The 24,484-nt window shown below is 40.2% G+C and overlaps 1 protein-coding gene across 1 annotated transcript in view; it reads left to right on the top strand.

Annotated features, from left to right (window-relative positions):
- Window positions 1–24,484, top strand: part of ptprz1b (protein tyrosine phosphatase receptor type Z1b) — a 64,851-nt gene that overhangs the window by 22,066 nt on the left and 18,301 nt on the right. Inside the window, exons 3-8 of the mRNA XM_054625089.1 lie at window positions 5,456–5,524; window positions 19,797–19,976; window positions 22,159–22,310; window positions 22,416–22,511; window positions 22,630–22,696; window positions 23,180–23,337. Of these exons, the coding sequence (XP_054481064.1) occupies window positions 5,456–5,524; window positions 19,797–19,976; window positions 22,159–22,310; window positions 22,416–22,511; window positions 22,630–22,696; window positions 23,180–23,337 (722 nt within the window). The remainder of the gene's footprint in view (window positions 1–5,455; window positions 5,525–19,796; window positions 19,977–22,158; window positions 22,311–22,415; window positions 22,512–22,629; window positions 22,697–23,179; window positions 23,338–24,484) is intronic.

Here is a 24,484-nt window from a genome sequence, read left to right as displayed (position 1 = left end):
AAATTTCACCGCTTCATCACAAAATGACTGCTGGAAGGAGCGGAACGTGATGGAGTGATGTAAGAGGATCTGAGGGGACACACTAGCCTGTCTGGAGGGTGGGAGTAGAAGGTTGCAGTTTACTGACGCCCGCCTTTGTGATCTTTGCCCACGTTTTTGTGCAAGCGCCGGCTTAAAGTTGTAACCCTTAAGAACACCCGTGGTAACCTTGATTATGGTAGGTGTGGTTTTATACCACAGCGTACAGTCCTTGAGCAGCTTCTTTGTGAGAAATACATTATAAGAACTGGTGTCTCTATAAAGCTCTTGTTTTTCTTTTTCCCTGTATATTTCAAATTGATCCAGTCAAAAGCGATGCTGTGAATGACTGAAAACTACGCAGTTCTGATGAATGATTAAGCAAATACATCGCATTTTTTCCTTTTTTTGTCTGCCTCGCAATAAAAGCCACCATGGGTTCCACTAGTTGAATGCTTTTAATGTGTAATATTAATAGTAGGAAATGCAAGGCTGATAAGGTAGGCAATTTGAAACTAGTGCCGGAATGGCCGCCGCCAACAACAACAAAAAATACTATATCGAGAAAGGTGAGTACAGAATTACATTAAAATCCTATTGTATGAAAAATGCAGATCATAAACTGTGTAAAATTACAAATACAACGCTTAACTTGAAGTAATCCTATTACCAGCTCAGAAAGTCCCAAAAATTATATTTTTGGTATCATTGACAATCTCATCTGTGTTTTCATTTAGTCAGTCAAGGACTTGAACTACCCTCTACATCTTTTAACGACCAACTCATCAGATCAGATCAAAAGTCCTTTGTCCTGATGGGGGTTTTAACATCCACCCAGTTTAGAAATGAGAGCTGATGTTCTTCAACAAGTTTGGCCGTATTACATGTTTATGAGTGGAGCTCTTGTGGTAGAGTATCATCAGGGACTGCCACTTTAGTTCGACTGAAGCTTGTAGTGAGAGTATCAGGTGTCTGGCTCATACACATCCTCATTTGGCTTTTCATTTCTCTTCATTATTCAGTCATACGCACTCATGCCAATACACAGGGCATCATTCAAAATGGCCATAGGTTGTTACATATTTATAAGCGTAAACCAGTCTTTTTACTCCCCCAGTTTTCCCTTTTATTCCTGCATCGAAGACAGGTGTGTGAATGTGTGATGCTGTAGCGGAGCATTGTGGGGGAAAACTGCATGTCTGTTGACCTTTCTTACATGAATAAAACATCCATATAAATGTCTTGACGCCGCCGCAGTCACCTAAGCCTTTAATGTCAGGTCTCTGAAGCCTCCCGGGGAAAAATCTGATAAAGCAGAAAGAGTGCAGATGGGTGGAATAATACAGTGATTCAGCTGTGAGCTTCATGCATGGCCAGCCCTGCAGAAACGGAGTCCCGTCACTATCCGCTGTGCTCTTATAGCTGAAGCACTGGCGACTCTATGCTCCTGGCTCTCGGCTGTCTCATCGCCTCGTCCCACCGTTTCCTCCGGTGACTCATAGCTGCTGTTTAGCTCAGACTGCTAGTCCACCACTGATCTAGAGAAGTGAAACTTGCCAGTATGACCGAAAATCGCTATCATGAGCTCGTGGCTGCCATTATAACCCTCTGAAAACCGTGCATCGGTGGTAGATTTTCTTGAATCACATGTCGGAAAACTACATAATTGGTTAAAAAATGCCAGTTAACAACTCTTTGCTCATTTAAAATGCTTGACTATTAAATTATGTATGTAAGAACCTTTAAATAGTACATGTTGACTATAGAAAGATATCTGATAAGCAAGATGTTATAATTATGTGATTTCTAACCCTGTTCATCAAGTATTTGGAGCATTTTCATGCCTTTGGAACCCCCAAATACTTTCAATAACTAACAGGGAACAAATTATTAAAAGTACTTGCAGTTTCATGATTAATACCACATCCTGTAGGTCTTCTTTAGAGCTGTTTACCAGTGTTATGAGAAGCTTAAGAGTCCAAGCTTTCTCCTTTCATCGTACTCTGTTCGACTACTTTCATATTAACATTCCTCTGCCTCTGTACCTCTTCACTGACTCAACCTGCTCAGACACAGTGTTTGGCTCGGATGTGTAATCCATCACTGTATAGAAAAAAGGGACTTCGCTAGCTGGCTCCTGTGAGTGCAGCTTCACTTAGCGTTTCAAAGACACTTTAACTTAACAGTCCCATTAGGATGCATCAAAGTCGGTCCATCTGGTTTTCGCAGTTTGAATTTTTCTAAATCTGGACGTGGAGAGTAGGCAAAATGCGTGTGTCCACAGAGACAGCATGGGGAGGAAATACGCTCAACATACATTTATAATGTGCCTCAAAATGTGTATTATATTATTTGAAGATGTTTCTAATGCATCCTAATGCATTTCCACTCTTTGATTATGCAATGATAATGCATTAAAGTACATTCAAAATCCATTTCAATCATACAGCTTCCCTATTTTAGGCCAAAGAAAACTCCCCATTACATTTCCTTTTTCAAATGGAAATTCTGTTCTCTAAAGCTCTCAAAAATCACATTGAAACAACAGGTGATCCTTTGGCTTCTGTGTGTGTGTGTGTTGCGGTGGTTTGCCAAGGGTAAATTAGATTAAAATCCGTCACAGTGTGATGTTAATGAAGCCATTATTGACGCCACAACACCACAGTCAACTCCATTCTTCACTCTTTCCCCTTTTGCTCACTTTCATTCATCCTTCTCATCAGTCTTCCCTCCTTTGTGATAAGGTGGATGTGATCACCAATACACTGAATTTATTGATGGCAGTGTGAATGAACGCTGGGAAACAAGGCTTTAAATAAGCTCCTAAATGTATTTGTGTTTTTCTTTTTAACTGGCTAACAATTTATTTTTAAGAAAAGTTTCTTTCTTTTTACTCTCTCTCCCCTCCTGACTTATTTCTTAAGTGGGTGATTCTTTTTGCCATTCATTTATGTTACATGAGGATAGCGAGCTGCTTGTCATGATTGCAAATTTCCCCGCTGCGGGACTAATAAAGGATTATCTTATCTTATCTTACCTTATGATTGTCACTTTATAATATATTGGTCGAGTATTTGTCATTCCTGTCAGCACAGAGGGGCAAAATAGGACTCTGTTCATGTGCCCTAGAATCAATTTCTCATTTCCATTATTTCTACATTCCAATTTCTTATTTCCAAAATGTGTTTTCTTTTAAGGAAGCACTCTTACCTTATTCCCAAGGTCAAGAAGGACCCTCCATAACTATTAACCACCAAGACATGAGCCTCTGCTCAAACCTTTAAAGACCCATGGGTAGTCTGTTTTTTAGCTTCAACAAAGAGCTCCCTGTAACCTCCAAAAGCAGAAAAAGAAAGAAAATATATTGTACTTTTAGCATCAGTCTCTTTTGGGAAAGAAGCAAAAGTGAGTTAAACAAGTGTGAAGTGCAACACTAAATCCCCCCCGTGGCTACATCTGTGCATCAGGGTGTGTTGAATATTCATTGATGCAGAACATTTTACAGATGATACACAGAGGTTTTGTTTTCCAAATGGATGCGCTGCGTTTCGTGTCTTCACGAGTTCAGCAACACATAGATTGATAAAACTACACAAATGTTTTAATCCCAGCTGTTGTAAACAATAGGATTATACAATGTGTATCTTTGCCACATGGATAGACCTAATGCAGTGGATATGGTGGTAATTGTCCATGACCTAAATCTGACTGTACTCAGGGCTTTTTATCTCCTCGCAGGATAGGTGTTTGGTTTTTCAGTGCACAGCTAAAGATCAATAGAGGGTAGCTCAGCAACAGGCTTTGTCAGATTCCATATGTTGTGCCTCTCTGTACTACTTCTGACCCCGCTGATCACATGAAATATGCCATCTGGTTTGCACTTTAAGTGCTTTACAGTATCATTATTAATATCCATCACGCGCGTTAAGGCTTGATTTCTGGCTGCAAAAAGCATCATTTTCATATTCCACGCATGACGCGCATGTTTGTAGAATGTGTCACCTAATTCAATCTCGGCAGGCTAAGTGTGTTTTTAGTGGGATTCTTTTGGGTGGACAACTTTCCCACCAGCAGGCAACACTTGATGATGATGCTGACGGAGATACACCATGCGTGTGTTTTATTCTACAGACGCAACATATTCTCTGTTAGAGAGTTCATTTACTGACTCATTCCTGTTAGGAGGAGGAAGAGTGACTGAGAGGCTGTAAAGAAAGTGAAAACTGAAAGAGAGACTTAGCATTAGGAAGAGAGTTGTGCATCTATGAGGGCAAAGAACCCAGAACTGAGTTTTCATAAACTGCCGAACCCAAAAAAGAAAGAACTGATCCTTGCACTCAGTGTGTCTAACGTTAACGTGTGCAGCAAGCATTTTATCCAAATGTCAGTTTAAGGCTGACTTTATTTCTCTAAGTTAAGCTTAAACATATTGACTGTATGCAGCTTTTTGCTATAGTGGAATGTGGATAAATCATAAAGATATGCAGAATTTTGCAATTGCCTTCGCAGAACATTAGCTTGCTTACAGGTAACTTCATCGTTCGCCATCGTTTCAGTTATCAACTGCTCCCCCTGGTAGTCATATGGTGCTAAAATAATCCTTTGATATAATCAGATGTTCTTAGCTAGCGACAGACATTTTGTTAGCGTTTCAACCTTTTGTTCCATATTATGGCGCCGGTTGTTTTCCTCTCCTTTGGGCATTTCTTTCCGTGGATGGGAGGTGAATGTTCAGCTATTACGAGAATCGGGAGAGTATCATTCACACAGATACATACTGCAACTTCATACATCATTGTATCCTCTAGTGTCCCTGAGTGAAAATTACTACCATGAAATAGAAAGGTCTGTGTGTGAGAAAAATGATGTTAATGGTGTAGCTTTCCTGCTGCACTTGATATTGGTTCCCTGTGTGTGTGTGTGTTTCTGTTAGGGGCAAAAGTGACTGTTCAGTTTCGGCTACAGGGCAGAATCATGTGTGTGCTGCACACAAATCATTGTCCACCTTTGAATAAAAGCTCTGTGACTGTGGAGGACATCAAGTCAGTATATGAGCAGCAGCAGCTGAAAGAATGCCCTGAACTATCAATGACTCAGAATGTTTGTCGCCAGCGTTTGTCTGTTGCCATGTTGCTACAAAGGCTGTCTCAAGACCGGCTGGTCATACACAGAAAAGTCATCTCACTGCGCTCTGCTGGAATATGTACAACAAAACACAGTGAGATCACACATGATGGTGTTAGCACATTTGAGTTGGTCTATTTCCAGGCAGGCGATGTAGTTGTAGTGAAATGTATCCACTGAATGACAGGAAAAGCCTTTCACTCATCACATAGCACACAGCAGCTGGTCATGGTGTCACCTGTCGCCCTGCCCATTTCTGTGTGTTTTTTGGAAAAGCACACACTAATGACCTTTTTATCGTTCTCCTCTGTAGTTTTGGCAGCAGAGCCGCTGGTCCGAGGCCTGAGGAAACTCCCCGAAGACATCGACTGGTCATACTCAGGTGTGTAGGAGCCGTTTGCTGCTGTTCTGATTCCCTTTTGCAATGGTGAAAGATAATCAACCGTCATTTGTTTGGTGACATGGGCAGTCTGCCACCTGGATAACAGGGATTTGACAGGAAGTGGAATTTTGTGGTGGGCATGAACAGTTGTTAGAAGGTGGTAACAAGCTAATTATTATTATTATTTATAAATACAATTTACAGCTTGTATCTGTAAGTAGTGTTAGCATCTTATTATTTGTTACCGGTCACATACAGTGCATCTGACAGGTACTGTACCTAGTGACCAACAATGTAAATCAACCATCAGATCTAAGAGATGTGTTTTACAAGTACGACATCAAGTTTTTATTTTTATCGCAATGACCTAGCATTTTTTTCTCCATACGTTTTTTTCAGAAAATGTTCTACATCAATAATAAAACCAATATAGGAATAATAGAACATAGGCATAAGACCAAAAAGGTACTTGCAAACACACAGGAACTTATTGAAAACTGGATTGATCAACCACCAATTTCAAGTTTCAATTGGAAAGTCCCAAAGATCAAGTTTCCCTCTGCTTACCTTTTCAAATCATACAGACATCTCCGAAAAAAGACAACAGGGGACAGTTCCATTCGACCGGTAAATGTCCGAATATCAAACGATTCAAAGGAATTATCTGTTTACGTTTCCCATGAGACAGCCTTGATCTGCCCTGGACCATATGGTTAGATGGCATCAGTTAACTCAGCGCAAAGCCCCCGCCGAGCTAAACTGCAGTCCAACGGAAACAAAGAGTGGACAAAGACAAACAGTAATGGTCCCAGAGGGGGGAGATTAGCTACTTAATGGTCGGGGGGGGAATCAGGAGGAACGATCAAGCTCAACAGGTCATCAAACTTATTAGCCTGCGCCCCAAATGGATTGCTGGTGATAATCGACACATGTTATTTGTGATGTGATGTTGCAGAGCCAACATTCGCTCAGTGACTTTTACATTTTAATTGATGTAATTTACCAGGAAGTGTGTGAATATGAGGTGAAGATGAAAATTGCCGGGCTTTGAAGCTAATTTTACATTGCGGCCCTTGGGTGAAATTAAATTTTCTGGGTATGTCACGTGAATCCGTGGGCTGGGAGGCGGGGTTAAAGAAATCATCTTAATTTATACTCGAAGGTCAGACTTTTTGCTTCTTGCCACTGAGCAATTTTCATAGGAATGAATGGGGCACCGCCTCAATGGATCCATAGTCACCATCTTGTTTTTTTGCAACTAAAAGTGACACAAGAGGGTGGAGGTAAGTACAACCGAACGCTGAATAAGACATTTTCAGGCGAACAAAATTTTACAATTAACATCCATGAACTGAAAACAGATTTAACACCCAGACCGGACAATGGGGTGGTAATGACCTGTCAATCACAAGGTTGCCAAGCAGCAAACCCTGCTTTATGGTCTATTTGACTCTAAATAGACCATCACTTGCTAAATGAACATCATGCTGTATTGAAGAAAACTTGAATCTAGAGATTGAGACCATAAACTCATGTTTACAATGTTTACTGAGGTGATAAATCAAGTGAGAAGTAGGGTCATTTTCTCATAGACTTCTTTGCATCTACACTTCTTTGTACAACCAGAGGGGTCGCCCCCTGATGGCCATTAGAGAGAATGCATGTTTAAAGCGCTTGCGCATTGGCTTTACATTTCAGACTCGGAGTGTGCTGCCTAATTAAACACTGCCAAGTTCTTGGGAATTGAATAAAATACAAAATACCTTTGTTGATAAAATGGATAATAAAAAGTAAAACCCCAAACAGAATCAAATCATTGCAACAATAACCAATTTGTTGAACTACAGCAAAAGTATCCATGCCATGTTTTAATGGACTAATAGCCAGACTCATACACCAGTACAGCCATGAGATTTTCATTTGCTCAGCTTGTTTCTACTCATATTTATCAAAGCAGCATGAATATCAATAGATGCACATTTATTTTCATCTCGCTGATTGTTGTCTTTCCCATTGTCAGTTCTTAACTATCAATTTCCAAGGAGCAGGAATTACACCCAGTTTGACAAAGTGTAATAGGTTTTTCTTTGTGTCATACGCTGAAATGATCAGTGTGATGAAAAGCCTGTCAGCAATAGAAATGAAGAGGAGACGCCCCCTTTCTTTTCCCTCCTTGTCTTCCTTACTTCCATTTGTATTCCTACTTTCTTTCTCTTGATCTGTCTTTCTTACTCTGATTCATTCTTTCCTGCTTCACACTTGTCATTTTCCTCTCTGTTGGGTTTTGAAGTTCATCATCACAACTGAAGGCGACTCGGTGGCAGTTCATTTGGATCCACTGTAACCGGAGCCGTGTGCGTGCACGCACAATCTTGTTTTTCTCCCCGGTCTGTATCTTGCCTTGTGCGGTGCACTGAGTCGTGAGTAAAATCATTAACATGTGAAAGAAACACACTTCATTGTGAGGCACTGTGCACAGCTTTTTAGTTGGGTCAGAAGTAGAGGGGGGGCAAAGGGAAATGAAAGAGAGAGGGGGGCATGAGAGTGAGAGACTGAGTGAAGGAGGGTTGAAGAGCTGAAAGGAAGAGAGAGGCAGAGGAGGGAAGATTAGCATAAGGCTACAAGATAATGTACAATATAAGTTACTAAATGTAATTGCACATGTGGTTTTTTTCCTTAGTTTTTACTAGTTCAGGCTTTTTTCACCACAACAAGCCAGTCTGTTCTGTGTTTTTTCTCATCTTCGCAAGGTTAACAAATACTAGTTTTTCCAATGAGAGAATATCAGTGTTATAGGCCGTAATTAGTATGAAGATTCAATAACAAACATAAGAAATAAAGTCAACTTGTGTGAAGCCATTAAAGAAAAGCGAAATTATTCAATTCAAATGATCAGGAAATAAATTGTACTTAATTATTAAGTAATCTTGGCATAAGTAGTTTAAATGATGTATTATGAGCTGCTTCGATCTGGTGTTAGGAAGTTAAACAGGTCATAATTCCCTTTATGATATCTATTTTATATCACTGTGAAAACATCTCCCTCAAAAAACTGTATTAATTCAATACCTCACCAAAAACTAAGTTTTACAAGATTACATTTTAAAAGATTATAATTTACCTTCGCCCAATACAATTTTTTACTGAATGCATCGTAATGTCAGTGAGCTGAACCTCCGTTGACGTCCTGCTGATTTTAACGCAATTTTGTTGTGCAATTCAATCTAAACAATGTTGATATGTAACAGCAAAAACCCTCACCCTGGAGTGGGTGTGGACGGGAGCGGGGGGGTTAAACGATCATCTTTAGAAATTGAGTGATTAGAGTTTCTCGAGGACTCCTTTCAATCCTAATCCAAGTCCGATATATTATAATTATTATAATTATAATAATTATTATAATATCCTTTTAGTTCTGTTTTGGGCTCCACCAACTCCTGAGGAAAATGCTAAATGCTCCACTATGTTCTGCAGCTAGTTGCTAACTGTCTGTTTGGTGCTGGGCAGGTAGCATAAACTTGGTTTATCAACCAAATAAAAATACTATTTTTATTTGATAAAGTTTGGATTTTGATGCAGATTTATTGTTTATTAAAACCTTGGTAGCTTTAAATGACAGTATTAATATTAAACATGCAGGTACACTGTGTATGTTTGCGCACAAAAGGCATCCCTTCTAGTCCTCCTCCTCCTCCATGTTGTTCTCGTCATTCCTCTGTGCTTTGTCTCCAAGGGGTCCCTGAGATCCTCCTACCTTGAGGACACCCCCCAGGGCCCCATCTGTTGTGTGTGTGTGTGTGTGTGTGTGTGTGTGTGTGTGTGTGAGTGTGAGTGTGAGAAACTGCGTAACCCCAGTTTTCTCTTCCAGGCAAATGCAATGGGTTGCAATACATTTTCAAAAGTTACTGTTAAAAAACAAGACTACGAGTTCCTATAGAAATATTATGGTCACTATACTGCTACTAGCTATTTTTTTGAATTGTATAAAAACAAAATATTTATTTGTAAACTATCAGAAGAGCTGATATAGCATGGCATATTGTGCATAGAATATTAACCTTAATTGTTTCCTATCATTGGAGCAGCAATGACGGAGAAAGACAAACAGAATGTTAAAGAATCACAATGCTGGAGTCATTAATTATTCATTAATCTTGACGGATTAAGTACTTATTTTTGTCCGTAGCCTTTTTTCTCTCTATCACTCTATCTGTGTCTCTGCCCAACCATGTCTATTCCCATGCAACTAAATTGCGTTCTCAGTTACAGGGAAACATATTCACTTCTGGATTATGGTCGCAATTTAAACACGTGATTAACGTTGTTAATTGAAAAACAGAAAAAATAAAAACACAACAAAACTGCTTAGTTAGATTAAGAAAAACATCACCATATGGCTCACAATAAGTATGTTTGTTATGCTATTTAAGTTAAGGATACAAATTCAAATAAGTTGACTATGATTGGAAACACATTTGTGATTCGTCAAAAACAAACATAATCTATGAGAAAATATGTTTCCATCTAAACTTAATTGACAATGCAGTTTTGTTGTATGTGAACGTAATTTTTATGAGACCAGGCTGCTCTGCCTCCCTCTCCTCTCTGTGTCTGTCTCCTCTCTCTTCCTCATCCAACTAAGTCGTACCCGGGGGCGATGCAGGCTTCAGTACTCCCCTGTTGCTTTATCTAGGGAACACACACAGGCACAGATTTCTAAAATGAATACTTCCTGTCCAGATAAATTCATAACATTCTGTCTTATAACCATTTCTTTATGTTCTAAGCGATCTGATTGGAAAGAGAAGTGGAGCGTGTTCACATTAAGAGTCAGATCACACTCTTGGTTAAATAGTTCAGCCCAGAAAAACATCATGTATCTAGCCGTCATTAGTGCAGCAGAATCATTGGGGTTGGACTAATAAGGACAGCGTGAGAGGCAGCGTGACGGCTCCATCTTACCAAACCCCAGAAGAATTATTTATGTAAAATGTACTCTTACCATAGCAAGGCTAATTTTGGATCAGTGTGCGGGTGCAAACATTAATCTTACATTCATACATTCGCTGGTATTTAAATATTAAGTGTTACTGTCACCAATGTTTTGAAAATAATAAATGTTGGGCAGACTAAAATTAGCACTGCATGAAAACAGAAAAACGCAGCCACCTCATTCATTTCAACCAAATAAAGTGCAAGGTTGCCCAGCAATCTGTGGAGCCGGGCTCATTTCCCTGTGTTGCCAATTATATATGCAAGAGCAGATTCCTAGTAGGTGACTTTGTCACGGGAACACTGTAATTCTTCGGTTCGTTGAGACATTGGATAAAAAAAAAAAAAAGAAGGCTTTTATAACTTTCACAGTCTCATTGCATTGTATTGTACTCTGCTGTGCTGTGTTTTTTTGTGTCTGATAGGCCATCAAACTGGTGGATTGACGCTGTCCTTTCTGCATCATGTTTTATCTTCTCCTTGTTACCTAAAGCGACAGCCCCCCTCCCGCACAGACCCATTATTTTATTTTTTTAAGACGCAGTGCTTTTATTAAGGGTGGGCCCCGCATAAGTCTGTCTGTCACCTATGTGATGAAAGGACTACCACCAATGTATGCATACTGTATGAAGAGTAGCTTACAGACTTACAGATGATTAGTATAATCCTGACAGTGAGAAAATATGGTAGAGATGAAACTAAACCTGACTGGTTTGGCAAAATGTAGACCTTTTTAAAGCTGCACTAATCAGTATTTTTATAGAATCCTTTTTTGTCTTAATAACCATGATGACGTATTTCTGTGGGCAGGTTGTAGGTGGAAAAGGTATAATTATCTGAAAATACATTGCTAACCCTCTGATAAATGACAACTTTGTTTGGATGGTCAGTGTTGCATGGAGGCGCGGCTGAAATAGCAGGCTAGCTAAGTAGCCAGCAAACTTCTCATTGGCGGGCTGACCACCATGCCATCTCTTCATCCCTCTAACATTTTAGCCTATTAGCAACATTTTTCTCCATCTTGCTATTAGCTTAGCACTCTGCTTGCTGCGGTGTAGCAGCCGTGACGGCTGAGGTTAGCATATGGCTATCTAAAATCTAAGCAATATTTTCTTTCCATCTCTGAAACGCTTCTCCGATATTGTAGCTCGCTAAAGCATTGAATGCCAGTTTATCAACCCAATTGTATCCGATATTGATTCTGTTCTATTTTGCCTGCATCTAACACCGTGACATAATCATGACCTCATCTGTAAAAGGGTCCACATAAACAATGAATCAAATAATTCATGTAAAAAGGGCTGCATTAACAATGAATCACATTGTTTTGGTTCCACTGCACGCAATTTTACTGTTTTGGTTCACTCTCTCCACTGATGATCTTTGGTTCCACCAATAGCAGCCAAACGTTTTCAGCTACTATTGCCTCCTATCCATCAACTAGCTAGTGACTAGCTGGTGAACACTGTAGTCAACATAGTCATTTTCGAAACAAGATACCAGCCAGTTTTCATCCTGTAGTACAGTACCAAGCAGTTTGTTTTAGTGGGACTTTTCACTGATAATCTGTTGGAAGCCCTTAACCTAAATTGATTTTGATCCTTGTAAGTACATATAACCATGTCTTTGTTGTTTTTATTATCATCATCTTATTTGGAGGGTCTTAGTGTCCCCTGAGGGTCTTAAAGCTGCCGTAGAGGCTTTTCCACTATGACAAGAAGCCCTGATTCCAGTTTTCTGAGTGTCTCTCAACCAGCTAGCTCTTCGTCTCCCCTAATCTCACATCACGTTGCCTCTTTTTCTGCCTACATGCATGTGTTAACCACCCACTATGTTCCCAAGTTCTCTCCTAGTCACCAAATACTTGAGGCTGGCTTCTCTTCTGCTCCAGTTGTTGCTCTTGTCTGTGTGGCTGCTCGCTGAGCCTTGTGGGAGTCATGAGGTAATTATGCTGAGGTGCGTACATGTGTTTCTTTATTCACAAACACGCTCTCTTTGTCCCCCGTTCTCTTTCCTTGTTTTCTTGCTTGCACCACTATGTGGCTGGATTAATGAGTTAAGTGGCTGTAATGGCAGCCCAGCATGAGAGGTAATGTGATGATTTCAGTATCCAAAAATCATAGTAAAGTTCACACAGCGCACTGTTGATGTCTTATCTGTATTCCATGACAGTCACAGGTTGGCAGACTGGGCTGCAAGTTATACAAACATGTACTCCTATGCAGGAGTAATCTCATTGGCTAAGGTAAACCTCAGTAGACGGAGCCAAAGGACACAGTTTTTGTTTGAGAAATTGGCTATATCTATATAGTTATGCTTACTGCTGGTCATTGGTGCAACCGGGTCGGACTCTGAAATCTTAAGGGTTCACCAGATGCTCCGTCAGCTCAGACTCCGGTCTGCTCTCACCTTAGACCTGCAGTTGGTGTTCCAGTGGGAGGTGGAGAGCTCAGCTCCTGGCAGCAGCAGATCCTACAGCCAGGAGCAGAGCATGCTAACATTACCTTTCGGAAGCCAAGGCCTTGTTGTGGGCCCGCTGGAAGGGAAGGGAGGCAGGCTGAAAAAAAGGACTGAGTGGGGCAGACTGTCGGACCCCGCTGTAGTAAAATGAAAGGTTTTCTAAAGGGACTCTGGCGCTTGGAAACATAACCTCTTTTGTCCTTTTGGGACCAAAATCAACACAAAAGTAAAGCTCTTCGTAGTAGCTTTAATTTAAGTTTTGTGCAGGTTTATATTCTAGCTAACCTTCACTATGAATGTTAAGATAAACAGTAAATCAGCTCATAGAGCCAGTCTGCCATTGTTTAATATTTAACTAGGTGACTCCATGCAGAGAGTCTCGTCCCGGTCGTCTCTCGCTCCAGAGACCTTTTTATATTCACACGTCTAGACGGAGCCGTCAGAGATCACATAAACAGCATATGGGGACTGTGATTCATAACCCGAGATATTTTTTCTTTTTTCTTTTTTCGTTTTGAATAATCTGACAGGTCTGATTGTCAGATACGCTGGCTGCAGATGTGTGAGGCAGCCCATCATTAACATAGTAGATCTCGCTGGATGAATGATGTGATGTGTGTGTGTGTGTGTGTGTGTAGTCCTCTCTCTGCCACTCATAATGGATTCATTTAGAAGCTTAGATCTTGTCAGCCTTAGGCTCACTCCTTTATGTCAGTCAGTCAATGTGTGTGTGTGTGTGTGTGTGTGTGTGTGTGTGTGTGTGTGTGTGTGTGTGTGTGTGTGTGTGTGTGTGTGTGTGTGTGTGTGTGTGTGTGTGTGTGTGTGTGTGTGTGTGAGCCCATGAATGCATGCATAGGCATTGATTCTGCAGACTAAAAATGAAGAAGTCTCTTCTCCCACAAAAGAACAATTCTTATTTCTCTGCTCAGTCTTCTGCTGCGTTGTAATCAAAGAGTTTTACTGCAAACTGAGATACTGATTGAAACACATGACACAAGCTAAGACAGTAATCCCTTTTGTTGCATCTTTATATATTTATTTGCATTTGTTACATTAATATATAAATATATATATATATATAGACATACTGGTATTTGACGATAAACCTTACAGAATATGTGTTGCACAGACAGACATGCCAGTAAAATGTTGGTGTTTTTCCCAAAAATCTATCTCATCATCCTTGTGGCTTCTTTAACTAGTGATCATAGTGATAAAGTACACTACCTGCGTTGGTTGTGTTGGTCCCGTGACCCCGGCGTTGCAGGTCGTAACAGTCCCTCGAAAATCTCACCAATCTGAGCCGGTGACTCTCAAAAACGTTTTTTCCCACAGCAGACATTTTGATTCAACATAGCGATAAAAACACAGGTGTAACTGATAACATTAGCAAAGGCTGCATTCCATTAATCTGTCCAGTGTCAATAGGGCTGATCCGGCAGACACAATACCAGAGACCTGGGACATGGACATCTACCGCAGTGGTCTTTTTTAATGCCACTTTTGTCATCCCATCAAGTCTGTATGCATTGGGATCTGATCATCCAGAACCACCTGACTCATCTGATCACAAGAGTTGCTTTCAAAAAAAGAGTGTAATTACAGCCCTAAATGGCATGCAGCCTTTACTTAAGATCTTTAATAACACCTGTGAGTCTCCTGCTGTGACGTGTCAATATGTCCGCTGTGAAAAAGCTCTATTATGGAGGCTGCTCAAGGCTTCCTTGTTTGTGTTCACAGAAGTAATTAGTGGTGTAATGGTGTGTGGATTCATTGATTTGAAGGATTTGGCCTGCCAGTGTAAACTGAACATCTTTGGGTTTTCAAATGTAGTTTGGGATAAGGATGCATCTCTGTTTTCTTCTATGTTCTAAATGATTGGTCAATTGAAAAAAAAAATCACCAATAGATTCATGGGTAAATTCACAAAATGGTTCATCCAGAACCTTTTCAGGAAATGGAAGGCCCTCACTGCATGAAAGGAGGTTAAACCATTAAACTGCTGTGGTTTATCCTGCCAGCCACACAGTAACGCAGACTGAAAAGCACCGCTGTGTGTTCAACTCAACCAGCAGCCATCACTCTCTTTTTTTTTTTTTGCTTTTAATATTTGATACATATTCAGCTATTTTCGCCAGCAGTGATGCAAACAGGAGCAGACGGTCCCCGAAAAAAAGTAAAGCTCTACATTATTCAATTTAATAACCCTGCATGTTTTCTGAACAGTTAGCTCGCTCAGCAGTGCAGAACCTTTTCACAGAGGGTGAAATCATCATTCTCTCTCCCTCTCTCTCTTTCTGTGAGTGTGTGTGTGTGTGTATGTGTGTGTTTAATGTGTGCGCCATCGAAGGGAGCTTAATTGGTGTAAGCAGAAACGGAGACGGACAGTAAACGCTCATGTTTGTGTCTTTCCCTGTTCACTTTGTATATTTGCATGAATCACACAGTACAACAGGGCTTGTACGCACACACACACACACACACACACACACACACACACACACACACACACACACACACACACACACACACACACACACACACACACACACACACACCTTCACCCTCCTCTATCTATCTTTTTCTATCTTGCATTTACTTTTCTTTCCCCTCCTCTTGTGTCTTCAGTCTTTTCTTCATGGCCTCCTCTCTGCTCCTCTTTGCACTCTCACCTTTGTGTCCTCTGATGCTGTGTCTCCTCTCTTCCCTCTTTGTCCTCTCCTCCCTCGAGAGTGAGGGGTGAGCTGAAACGATGGAGGTGCTGTGGTAAAAAGAGCAGCAGCGTCAGGTGTAAATGGTTTCTGTCTGGACTGCTTTCACAGCTGACTGCTCTTTGAGTCGCTGCAGCACACAAAGTTTCTTCAGGAAGTTTACAGACATCATTACCCTCTTTTTTTTTTGTCCTTCCGTCTTTTGCTTTGTTGCAGACAAAATTCATTTAATGAACAGTTTTAAAACGATTTGTGATGTAAAATTGGGTTTTTATCTTGATAACTTTACAGATGAGCATGAATTAAATCCCAGACTGCTGACCATATAAAAACAGGATATTTTTATATATTTTTTATTTTTATATGTCTTTCTATTCTTCCTGTAGAACTTGAAATTTGAGAGAGAGAGAGAGAGAGGTATAAAGGACAAAAGTAAGGAGAAAAGTGTATTATTACACTTATAGTAATATTTCATCAAATTGCAGACTCTGCTTTTAAATCCCACGTAGATTAGCAACAATAGGTACACTGGCAGCGTCAGCAGGCTTTACTCTGGGAATACTGTGAGAAAGCAAGTGGAACACAGTAATATGAAATGTAATTTCCATATTTAATCATCTAAACGTTACCCCTTGACTGAATGCGAAAGGCTGTACATGCATGTGTGTGTTTTATTGATTTAAATTAAGACAGGAAAGCCTTGCTCAAGGGGGATTAAAAAAAAAAAAGTATTCCTCGCTCCAACCAGTCATCGACTTGTTGCCATGGTAGCATTATGTAACTCTGTGTGTGCGTTTGTGTGTATGTGTTGTGATGTTGACGGATGCAGCTGCAGGGGCCAGATGTGGTCATTGACACAGTGACGACCCTGTGTCCTTTCCCCGCCACACACACACACACACACACACACACACACACACACACACACACACACACACACACACACACACACACACACACACACACACAGTACTAGCGTTTGTAAATGCAAAATCCAGGTCAAAATGGAACCGATAAAATGTTCAATTCTGTTTGACCTTTTTATATAACATTCCCTAGTAAACATACTCAATCAGAGCTTTCGCACTTAATTGTCGAGCAACAACTTTATTGTGTTGATGCGTAATTGGAGGTCTCAGTGGCAGATACTGTATGTGTAAGCCGTGGCAAATGATACTAAAACTCTCTGTGACTGATTTCCACAAGGAGTAAGTGGAAACAAAATTAAAAAAATTTGGACATAAATAATCTGCTTATAGTAATCAAGTAGCCCGCTTACAGTGTTCAATTTGGGTCTTTACCTATGGACAAAATATTTCAACTACGTTAATTCTATTTTTTACTTTACTCCCATGATCCTTTGCCTCACGGTAACCTGCTTCTGGCCTGAAGCTGCTGCTGCATGGGCAAGGAAATCATGACGGGGAAAAAACAACAAATTTTCTCCCAGTGAAAAGCACAGTATCAAATACAACTTCCAAAAACGAGCCATCGAGACGCCGCAGCGAAACTCCTCAGGAGACCTTGTGTCGTCCACTCAAACAACGAGAGACAGTCGCGGCCGCTAGAGACAGAGAATGAACGTGGACACGGACAGCATCTGTGGCTGAAGCTGCGTTTGAAACAGCTTAACAATATTTTCAAACAGTTAATAAAATTCAGTGAATAACGAATATGTCGGTTTCATTACTATATATACATGAAATAAATATACAAATGTCAATTAGATGGTTATCTGCATGAGAAATAAATAAAATAAATTATGTATTCGTAATCATCCGTGCATAGTGATCAATTTGACCCATACATATGCAATTGTTATAAGAGGGTCCACTGTATATAAAAATGAAATCTAGTTTTCTGGTTGTTTTGACATTTAGGTATCTGGGTGGCTAAGCAATATAATCTAAACAACAATCCTATTGGAGCCTTAAGTGTGCAACTTTTTGGGCTGTAAGCCATGTATTTGAGCACTTTGCACTTTGGTGATTACTTTATGTTAACATTAGGATTTTAACAAGCTATAATGTTGAAATTGTGCATTTTTTTCATTCTCAAATCACAGTCAAACAGCAGACTGAACATCAATCTAACTGTGTCCTGAGGATTTTTAACAACTCTTGCACATATGACTAGTAAACAGCTCCTATGAATAAAATGCGTCTGGATTTTGCTAAATCACTGAATTTACCAGATATGTTAACCATAATACTGTCTGTCTCTACTGGTTCAAACCTGGCAGCAATACAACAAAGATGATTTTGCTAAACAAGCTCACACGACACACTGAACAAGGAATGTAAAGCTAATACCTCGTTAAGTCATGTGTGACTAGTTACAGTTAAGCCATCTGCTCCGACCTCATTAGACCCATTGTCTTTACTGTATAGCAAACACACAGACACACACACACACACACACACACACACACAGACACACACACACACACACACACACACACTCCCTTACACACTAGTGACAAAGCACTGGTTAAGAAACGTCCAATGATACATTTCTATCACCCAGTACGTAGATAAACACAGAACTTTCAGCCAGGAGGCCGTTGTTTGTTGCCCGTGTGTGAAACGAGAAGTCAACGTTTATTCAATCAAGTTATTTCAACAATCCAAACAACTATCTTTTCCTAAACCTAACAAAGCAGTTTTGTTTCCTTAACCTCAAAAAATATTTCACTATCTTTTCCTAAACCTAACAAAGCAGTTTTGTTTCCTTAACCTAAAAGAATATTTCACTATCTTTCAGTAGTTTTGTTGCCTAAACCTAACCTATGTTTTGTTTAAATAGCTATCTTGTGACTTTTAAAAACTGTGTTATTTATATGTGACGACTATTTAAATATTTGGCCATCTTTTCTTTGTGCATTGCATTATTTGTCGGTTATCCAATGTTCTCTCATATAAATTTAACTCTGAAATATATGCCAGTATAATAAATGCAGTTAAGTCAGGTTTACTCCCTGTGACTAACCTGAACATACCAGGAGGAAATGACTGAATGTGAAGAGCGGATGAATGCGTGCACAGTAAATGAACACATTCACTCATGCAGACGAGGAGCTGTTCATGCATGCACACGAATATATAGCTCAGTCCAGAGTGCTCACAGGTAACTTAGACATGTGAATTCATATTTTACACACACTGCATATCAATGCATGTGAAGGTACTGTACGTATGTACTTAAAAAAAGCATGTGAGTAGATGTAAATGCAGATAGTGTGACCCGCAGTCATGAATAAATTCACACACACACACTGTATGTCCTTATATTTAAACACCAGACATGCGCTCATAAATATACAATAGACTTTTGAGGCAGAGCTGGTGATATTAAGCTGAGCATTAGTGCAAAATAAATCTGTTCTCCGCACAGAAAGAGAAGAACATCACGTCTCCTTTTCTCTATTATGATCGAGTATTTTGTGTTGCGTGTTTGTCAAGCAAATCTGGCTCGTCCTGACGCTGTTCACATTGTTTTACATTATTCATGTGGAAAGCACAGCCTTGTTAAACCACACAAATGCAAACATCACGTCAATACGTTTAAACAGAATTCATGCTGCGTGCTCCTCTCCCCCCTCCCAAAACATAATTTCACAAGCAAAACACAGAATACGAGACATGCACTCATGCATTAACAATGCGTATACGCGTACAGAGTGCTGGGCTGAAGTGTGACCGGAGGCTGGCTGGTCATGTTGGACCATCTTCCCTCATTAAACAGTCGCCCCACTGCTTGTAAACACATTCCTAAATGTATCTTAAAGGCGTTATGAGAATCATTTCAACATCCATAAATCCTATCTGCATTTTAGTGATGTAGAGACTCTTGGGTAATTGGAAGACTCTCTCACTCTTCAAATGTTACATTTGGAGGGGAAATCCAGAGTCAAAGCAAAGAAGTCACTTTTTTTTTTTCGAGCTCAAACGCAGCTGGGCTTCCAAAAGTTTCTGCTGACAGCACATGAAAAAGATTTAGTAACAAGCTATCGGGGAGTTTGACATTTTCAGATCAGCAGTCCTTGAACGTGTTTGTCTCTTCATCTATCTGCCACTCTCTCCCTAACTCTCTCTCTCTTTTATGAACAGGTGCCCTGAGCCAGCCCAACTGGTGGAAGAAATACCCCTCCTGTATCAGCAGCAGGCAGTCTCCCGTGGACATCGACGAGACTTTCACCCAGGTCAGGCTGCAGTACCAGAATCTACAGCTGGAGGGCTGGGACAAGCTGACGGCAGAGTCCAGCACCATCCACAACAACGGCAAGACCGGTATGTGTTCCTTGCTGCACTTTTCTTACTTTCCCAAGCGTGGCTCTCCTACATCTCCAATTTAAGTTGTGGAGGCCATGTTTGCAATGAAATTTCGCAAGAAATCAGACCACAAGCTGTTTCACTTGTGCTGAAAGATGAGCTGCATGTAGGATTTGTCTTTGTCCTTTTAGCCCCGGACAAGCGCATTTAAAAGCTGCAAGAAGAAGCAGTATGTGCCTTAGATTCAATCTAAGGAAATAATTTTGACATTAGTCCTGTTCGTAAAGCACAACATGTTAATCCCCTAGATGTGGAAAAGAAGCTTAACTTTCCAGAAGCAGAGGAACTCAGAGGTTAATGAGAGAAAAGGAGCAGCGAGGATTAAAAGGCGAAAGAGACCGACAATGAAAGGGAGGGAGGATAGAGAGAGTAAGTAATACAGTGAGAGAGGCAGCCAGAGGGACAGCGGTACCGACATGTCATGTGGAGAAAGATCGGTGTCAAGTGGCAGAGATGAAGCTGAGCAACAAAAGAAGAGCAGGAGGAATAAAAAGAATAGAGACAGAGCAGGGGAGAGAAATGAGGACGACGTGAAGAGACAGTGAGAGGAGTGATGTCTGGCCTGATAAACAAATGAAAGCTCTCTGAGCTATCATCACCATCTTTCTAATACAGCCTGGGCTGTGCTTGTGTGTGTGTGTGTGTGTGTGTATCCTCTATACATTAATGGTCCCAAAATTAATCTCTTTCTCTGTGCAGTCGGAGAGGAAATTGCATATTAAAACTGGTATTGCATAGCTGTCATAATATTTATCAGGAAATATATGGTTTGCACAGTCTCACCAACACATTAGAGATACAGTTCACATGTTGCCCCGAGAGGAAAATGTAAAGAGGTAAAGTGGAATTACAACTTATTGTCTGCTTTGATATAAGGAGGATTATCTCACAGTTAACAATTAAACCACTGTTTGTTTTATTGTTCATCTGCTCTCAACAATATGTGTATGTTATCAACAGTGGCGTGATGTGAAAAGAATTTCCACAGAGAATTATCAGCAGTCTCTCTAGTTCCCCTCATCTCTATGCAGAGTTTTAGCGTCTTTCAGCTTGTTTTAGTTTTGTGCCACGCAACTTTACCGTTTTGGTTCACTCCCGCCAATCTCAACTTCATATTTGGAAGACTCAGTAAGCAGTTGTCAATCAAGAAAGCTCTAAAAACCAAATATACGCTACCTGCCCAGTGCGGACAGACAGGCTGGCATTCAGCTGGTGAGCATAGTGGAGCATCTGCTAAAGAGCAAAATATTGTCCTTCAGGAGTTGGTGGAGACCAAAACAGAATCATATCTGTCAGGTCGCCAGAAACACAAGTTTTAATGAATGCTAATGTTGCTCTGTAGCTTCTGGAAGTGTATTTTTTGCTAGCAATTCACCTTTACAAGGCAATGATAAGGTGATAATATGAGGCCTTATTGCTGCCTTTATATGTAAATAATATGTTGATGTTGTGTTTACATATTGCTGGTTTCCAAATGACCCAGAAATTTGTTGATACATGTTCAAGTACTGTTTATGTTAATTAGCAGATGACAAATACCCAGTCTGGAATAGACTGCTTACAGATCATATCCACATTCCATGCATGAACAGATAAACATAACTAAGTCATAGCACCAAGAGACTGTTGTATCCTTTTTCTCATTGGAAAATATGGACTTTCCATCTGTTGCATCACTAAAGAAATGTTTTGAGTTACTTCTTGCCACCATCTTGCCAGTTGCTCAGAGCCAGAAGTTCCAAATTCAGACAAAGCTTTGGAGAATGGTGGGCAAGAGACAACCGTCACAGCTGTATTGGAGTATTGGAGACTGAAAGTCCTGTCAATCTAGCAAAGCCCTCAAACATACCCCTAATTAAAGGGCCGTCCGCACAAATGATAATAACTATAACGATAATGATGTGAGTCTCCACACTGATGCAGATAACGTTCTGTAAGCAGTGGTGTTGCTTGGCTCTGCACTCAAGCTGAGTCCGAAAATTCTAAAGGATTTTTGGGGGATTTATGTCGTTTATTAATCTGCCATGCACTTGAGTTAGAACAATATTTAAAATGTTATATTAATAGTTACTATTACAATTTTAGGAGAAGTTTGACTCTGACATTCTTTTGCATTCCTGTTCTTATGTGTGTGTTCTAGTGGCCCTCAATGTGGAAGGGGAGTTCTATGTGAGTGGAGGAGGGCTGAGCTCCAGGTTCCGCGTTGGCACAATCACCTTCCACTGGGGGCGCTGCAACGCCACGTCCGATGGGTCTGAACACAGCCTGAACGGGATGAAATACCCTCTGGAGGTGCACAGATACACACCATCTGTTCGTCTTATCACCAGCATATTTATTTATCGTACATTTTGTCTACCACTGAAGCTAAACCTCTTGTTTCCTGCTCTCGTTCAGATGCAGATCTTCTGTTACGATCCAGATGAATTCCAAAGTCTGGATGCTGCCGTTAGGGAAGGAGGGAGGATCGCTGCCTTGGCAGTGCTCTTTGAGGTCTGTTTTTTCTTCCAAAGCTAGAGATCAGTCTGTTCCTCCTCAAATAACAAATAATAAAATGATGGGATTAAAGGTGTGAATTTGTCTATGAATTCCATGATGTTCTTTCCCACAGGTCAGCTTGGAAGACAACGAGAGCTTCCGTCCTGTTATAGAAGCCGTCGACACCGTCAGCAGGTTTGGTAGGTCATCTCCACAGAAAGTAGCAGGTGTTGCCATAATAAAAGAAACAAATTAAAGGAAGTATTTGATTTTCTGTTTATCAGACAAAATACTGATTGTGTTCTGAAGAATATCTGTGTTTAATTAACAGAGAGAGCAGCAGTAGAAAAATGGTGTCAATAACAGTGACATTAAATTAGAGTCTGGGACAGTATAATCCAATCCGTTAGTATAATCAACAGAGCTACATTGTAGATACATTACCTTGAAGCAGAAATAAATGGTCAATTTAAAATAATTTTACCAGACAAAGCAGTGTTTTTTCAGCGAGATAGAGAGAGAATGATCATGCATAAGTGTTACAACCATTAATACACCACTTTGGTTAATGCTTTTCTCTCCTAAATGATAAGTCATAGACTGTCATAGATCAAACTGCTTGCTTGGTGCAATACATTTCTTACTTATGAGACTTTTTGGGGGATTTATTTATTTTTTACCAGATAAGAGAGGGTCGATGGAAGCCTTCACCTTGCGGTCCTTGCTGCCTAACAACACAGATAAATATTACATCTACAATGGCTCACTAACCGCACCTCCCTGCTTTGAGACGGTGGAATGGATCGTCTTCAAACACACTGTGGCCATATCAGAAACTCAGGTCAGGAGGTTTTATCTCAAACACACTTACACACACACACACACACACACACACACACACACACACACACACACACACACACACACACACACACACACTCACACACACACGCAAACAGACGGACACACACAGGAGTCCACTTCCACTACCCAGTGCTCATTTTCTTCTGAACAGAAAGTTCTGGATTAAAAGAAAAAGGATTAACTTGAGTTACACTGGTTCCTATTCGCTCTTTTAACCTCAAAGAACCTTTAAACATTACCCTCAAACAGCAGCACAGCCAACAGTCATGTAGAAAAAAAGTCTCTTTTGAAATCAACGACAGCGGGTCTTTACTTCTAAATTAATTTAACATTGTGTCTGATGAAAGCGTTCAAGCTTTAATGCATATTTACAATTTTAAATATTTGGAATCATAAAAAACTAAAAGGTTGTTTTTGTTCTTTAGGTTTTGTATCTAGTAGATATCGCCATGAAAGTTCCATTAAGAAAACATTTTTTAGTATTCTGATATGTTAGGTTTAAATATGCAAATTAGGCGTTATATTATTAAATATGAGCTTTTGCCGAAACAGAAATCTGAACGTTGGATAAAGTCAGGTTCATATATCTCTTTGAATCACTCCATAAATCAAAAAATACTGTCAACTGACATGAAAAATGGTTAGGGGTCAAAGTTGTATAAATCCGGCTATGCAAGATTTATGAATCAATCCCCTCTGTCAAACCCTTTAGAATATCGATGTGAAAGAAACTTGAAAGTTTGGTGTATGTAAGTTCTACTGAAGTGGAGATTTTTTTCGTCTCGCCTCAAATAAAGACAAACATCTTCTCTTAAGTTGACATCATAGCTGGCTGTAGTTGTTGTGTCTGGTCTGTAGCTGGTTTCAGGTCAGCTCTCTTTGACATCTGTACACCTCACATTGAAGTGATGCAATGTGAATGAAATCATCTGTGTAATAATCATCAATAATGTAGCTGAATAACAGAGAGTGAATGAGGTCATGAAAGTGGCTGTGTGTGTGTATTCTATGCGCATATTTGTGTGTATGTGTGCATGCTTGCGTTTGTCTCTTTTTGCATGATTGAAGCGGGGATGGCAAGGCATGACGTGCACATCGTAGCTAAACAAAAATAGAGCAGCGCT

Source organism: Anoplopoma fimbria, chromosome 23 (assembly GCF_027596085.1).
Source record: "Anoplopoma fimbria isolate UVic2021 breed Golden Eagle Sablefish chromosome 23, Afim_UVic_2022, whole genome shotgun sequence".
Classification (NCBI taxonomy): Eukaryota; Metazoa; Chordata; class Actinopteri; order Perciformes; family Anoplopomatidae; genus Anoplopoma; species Anoplopoma fimbria.
Note: the sequence above shows the minus strand (reverse complement) of the source record. Positions and strands in the feature narration are given on the sequence as shown.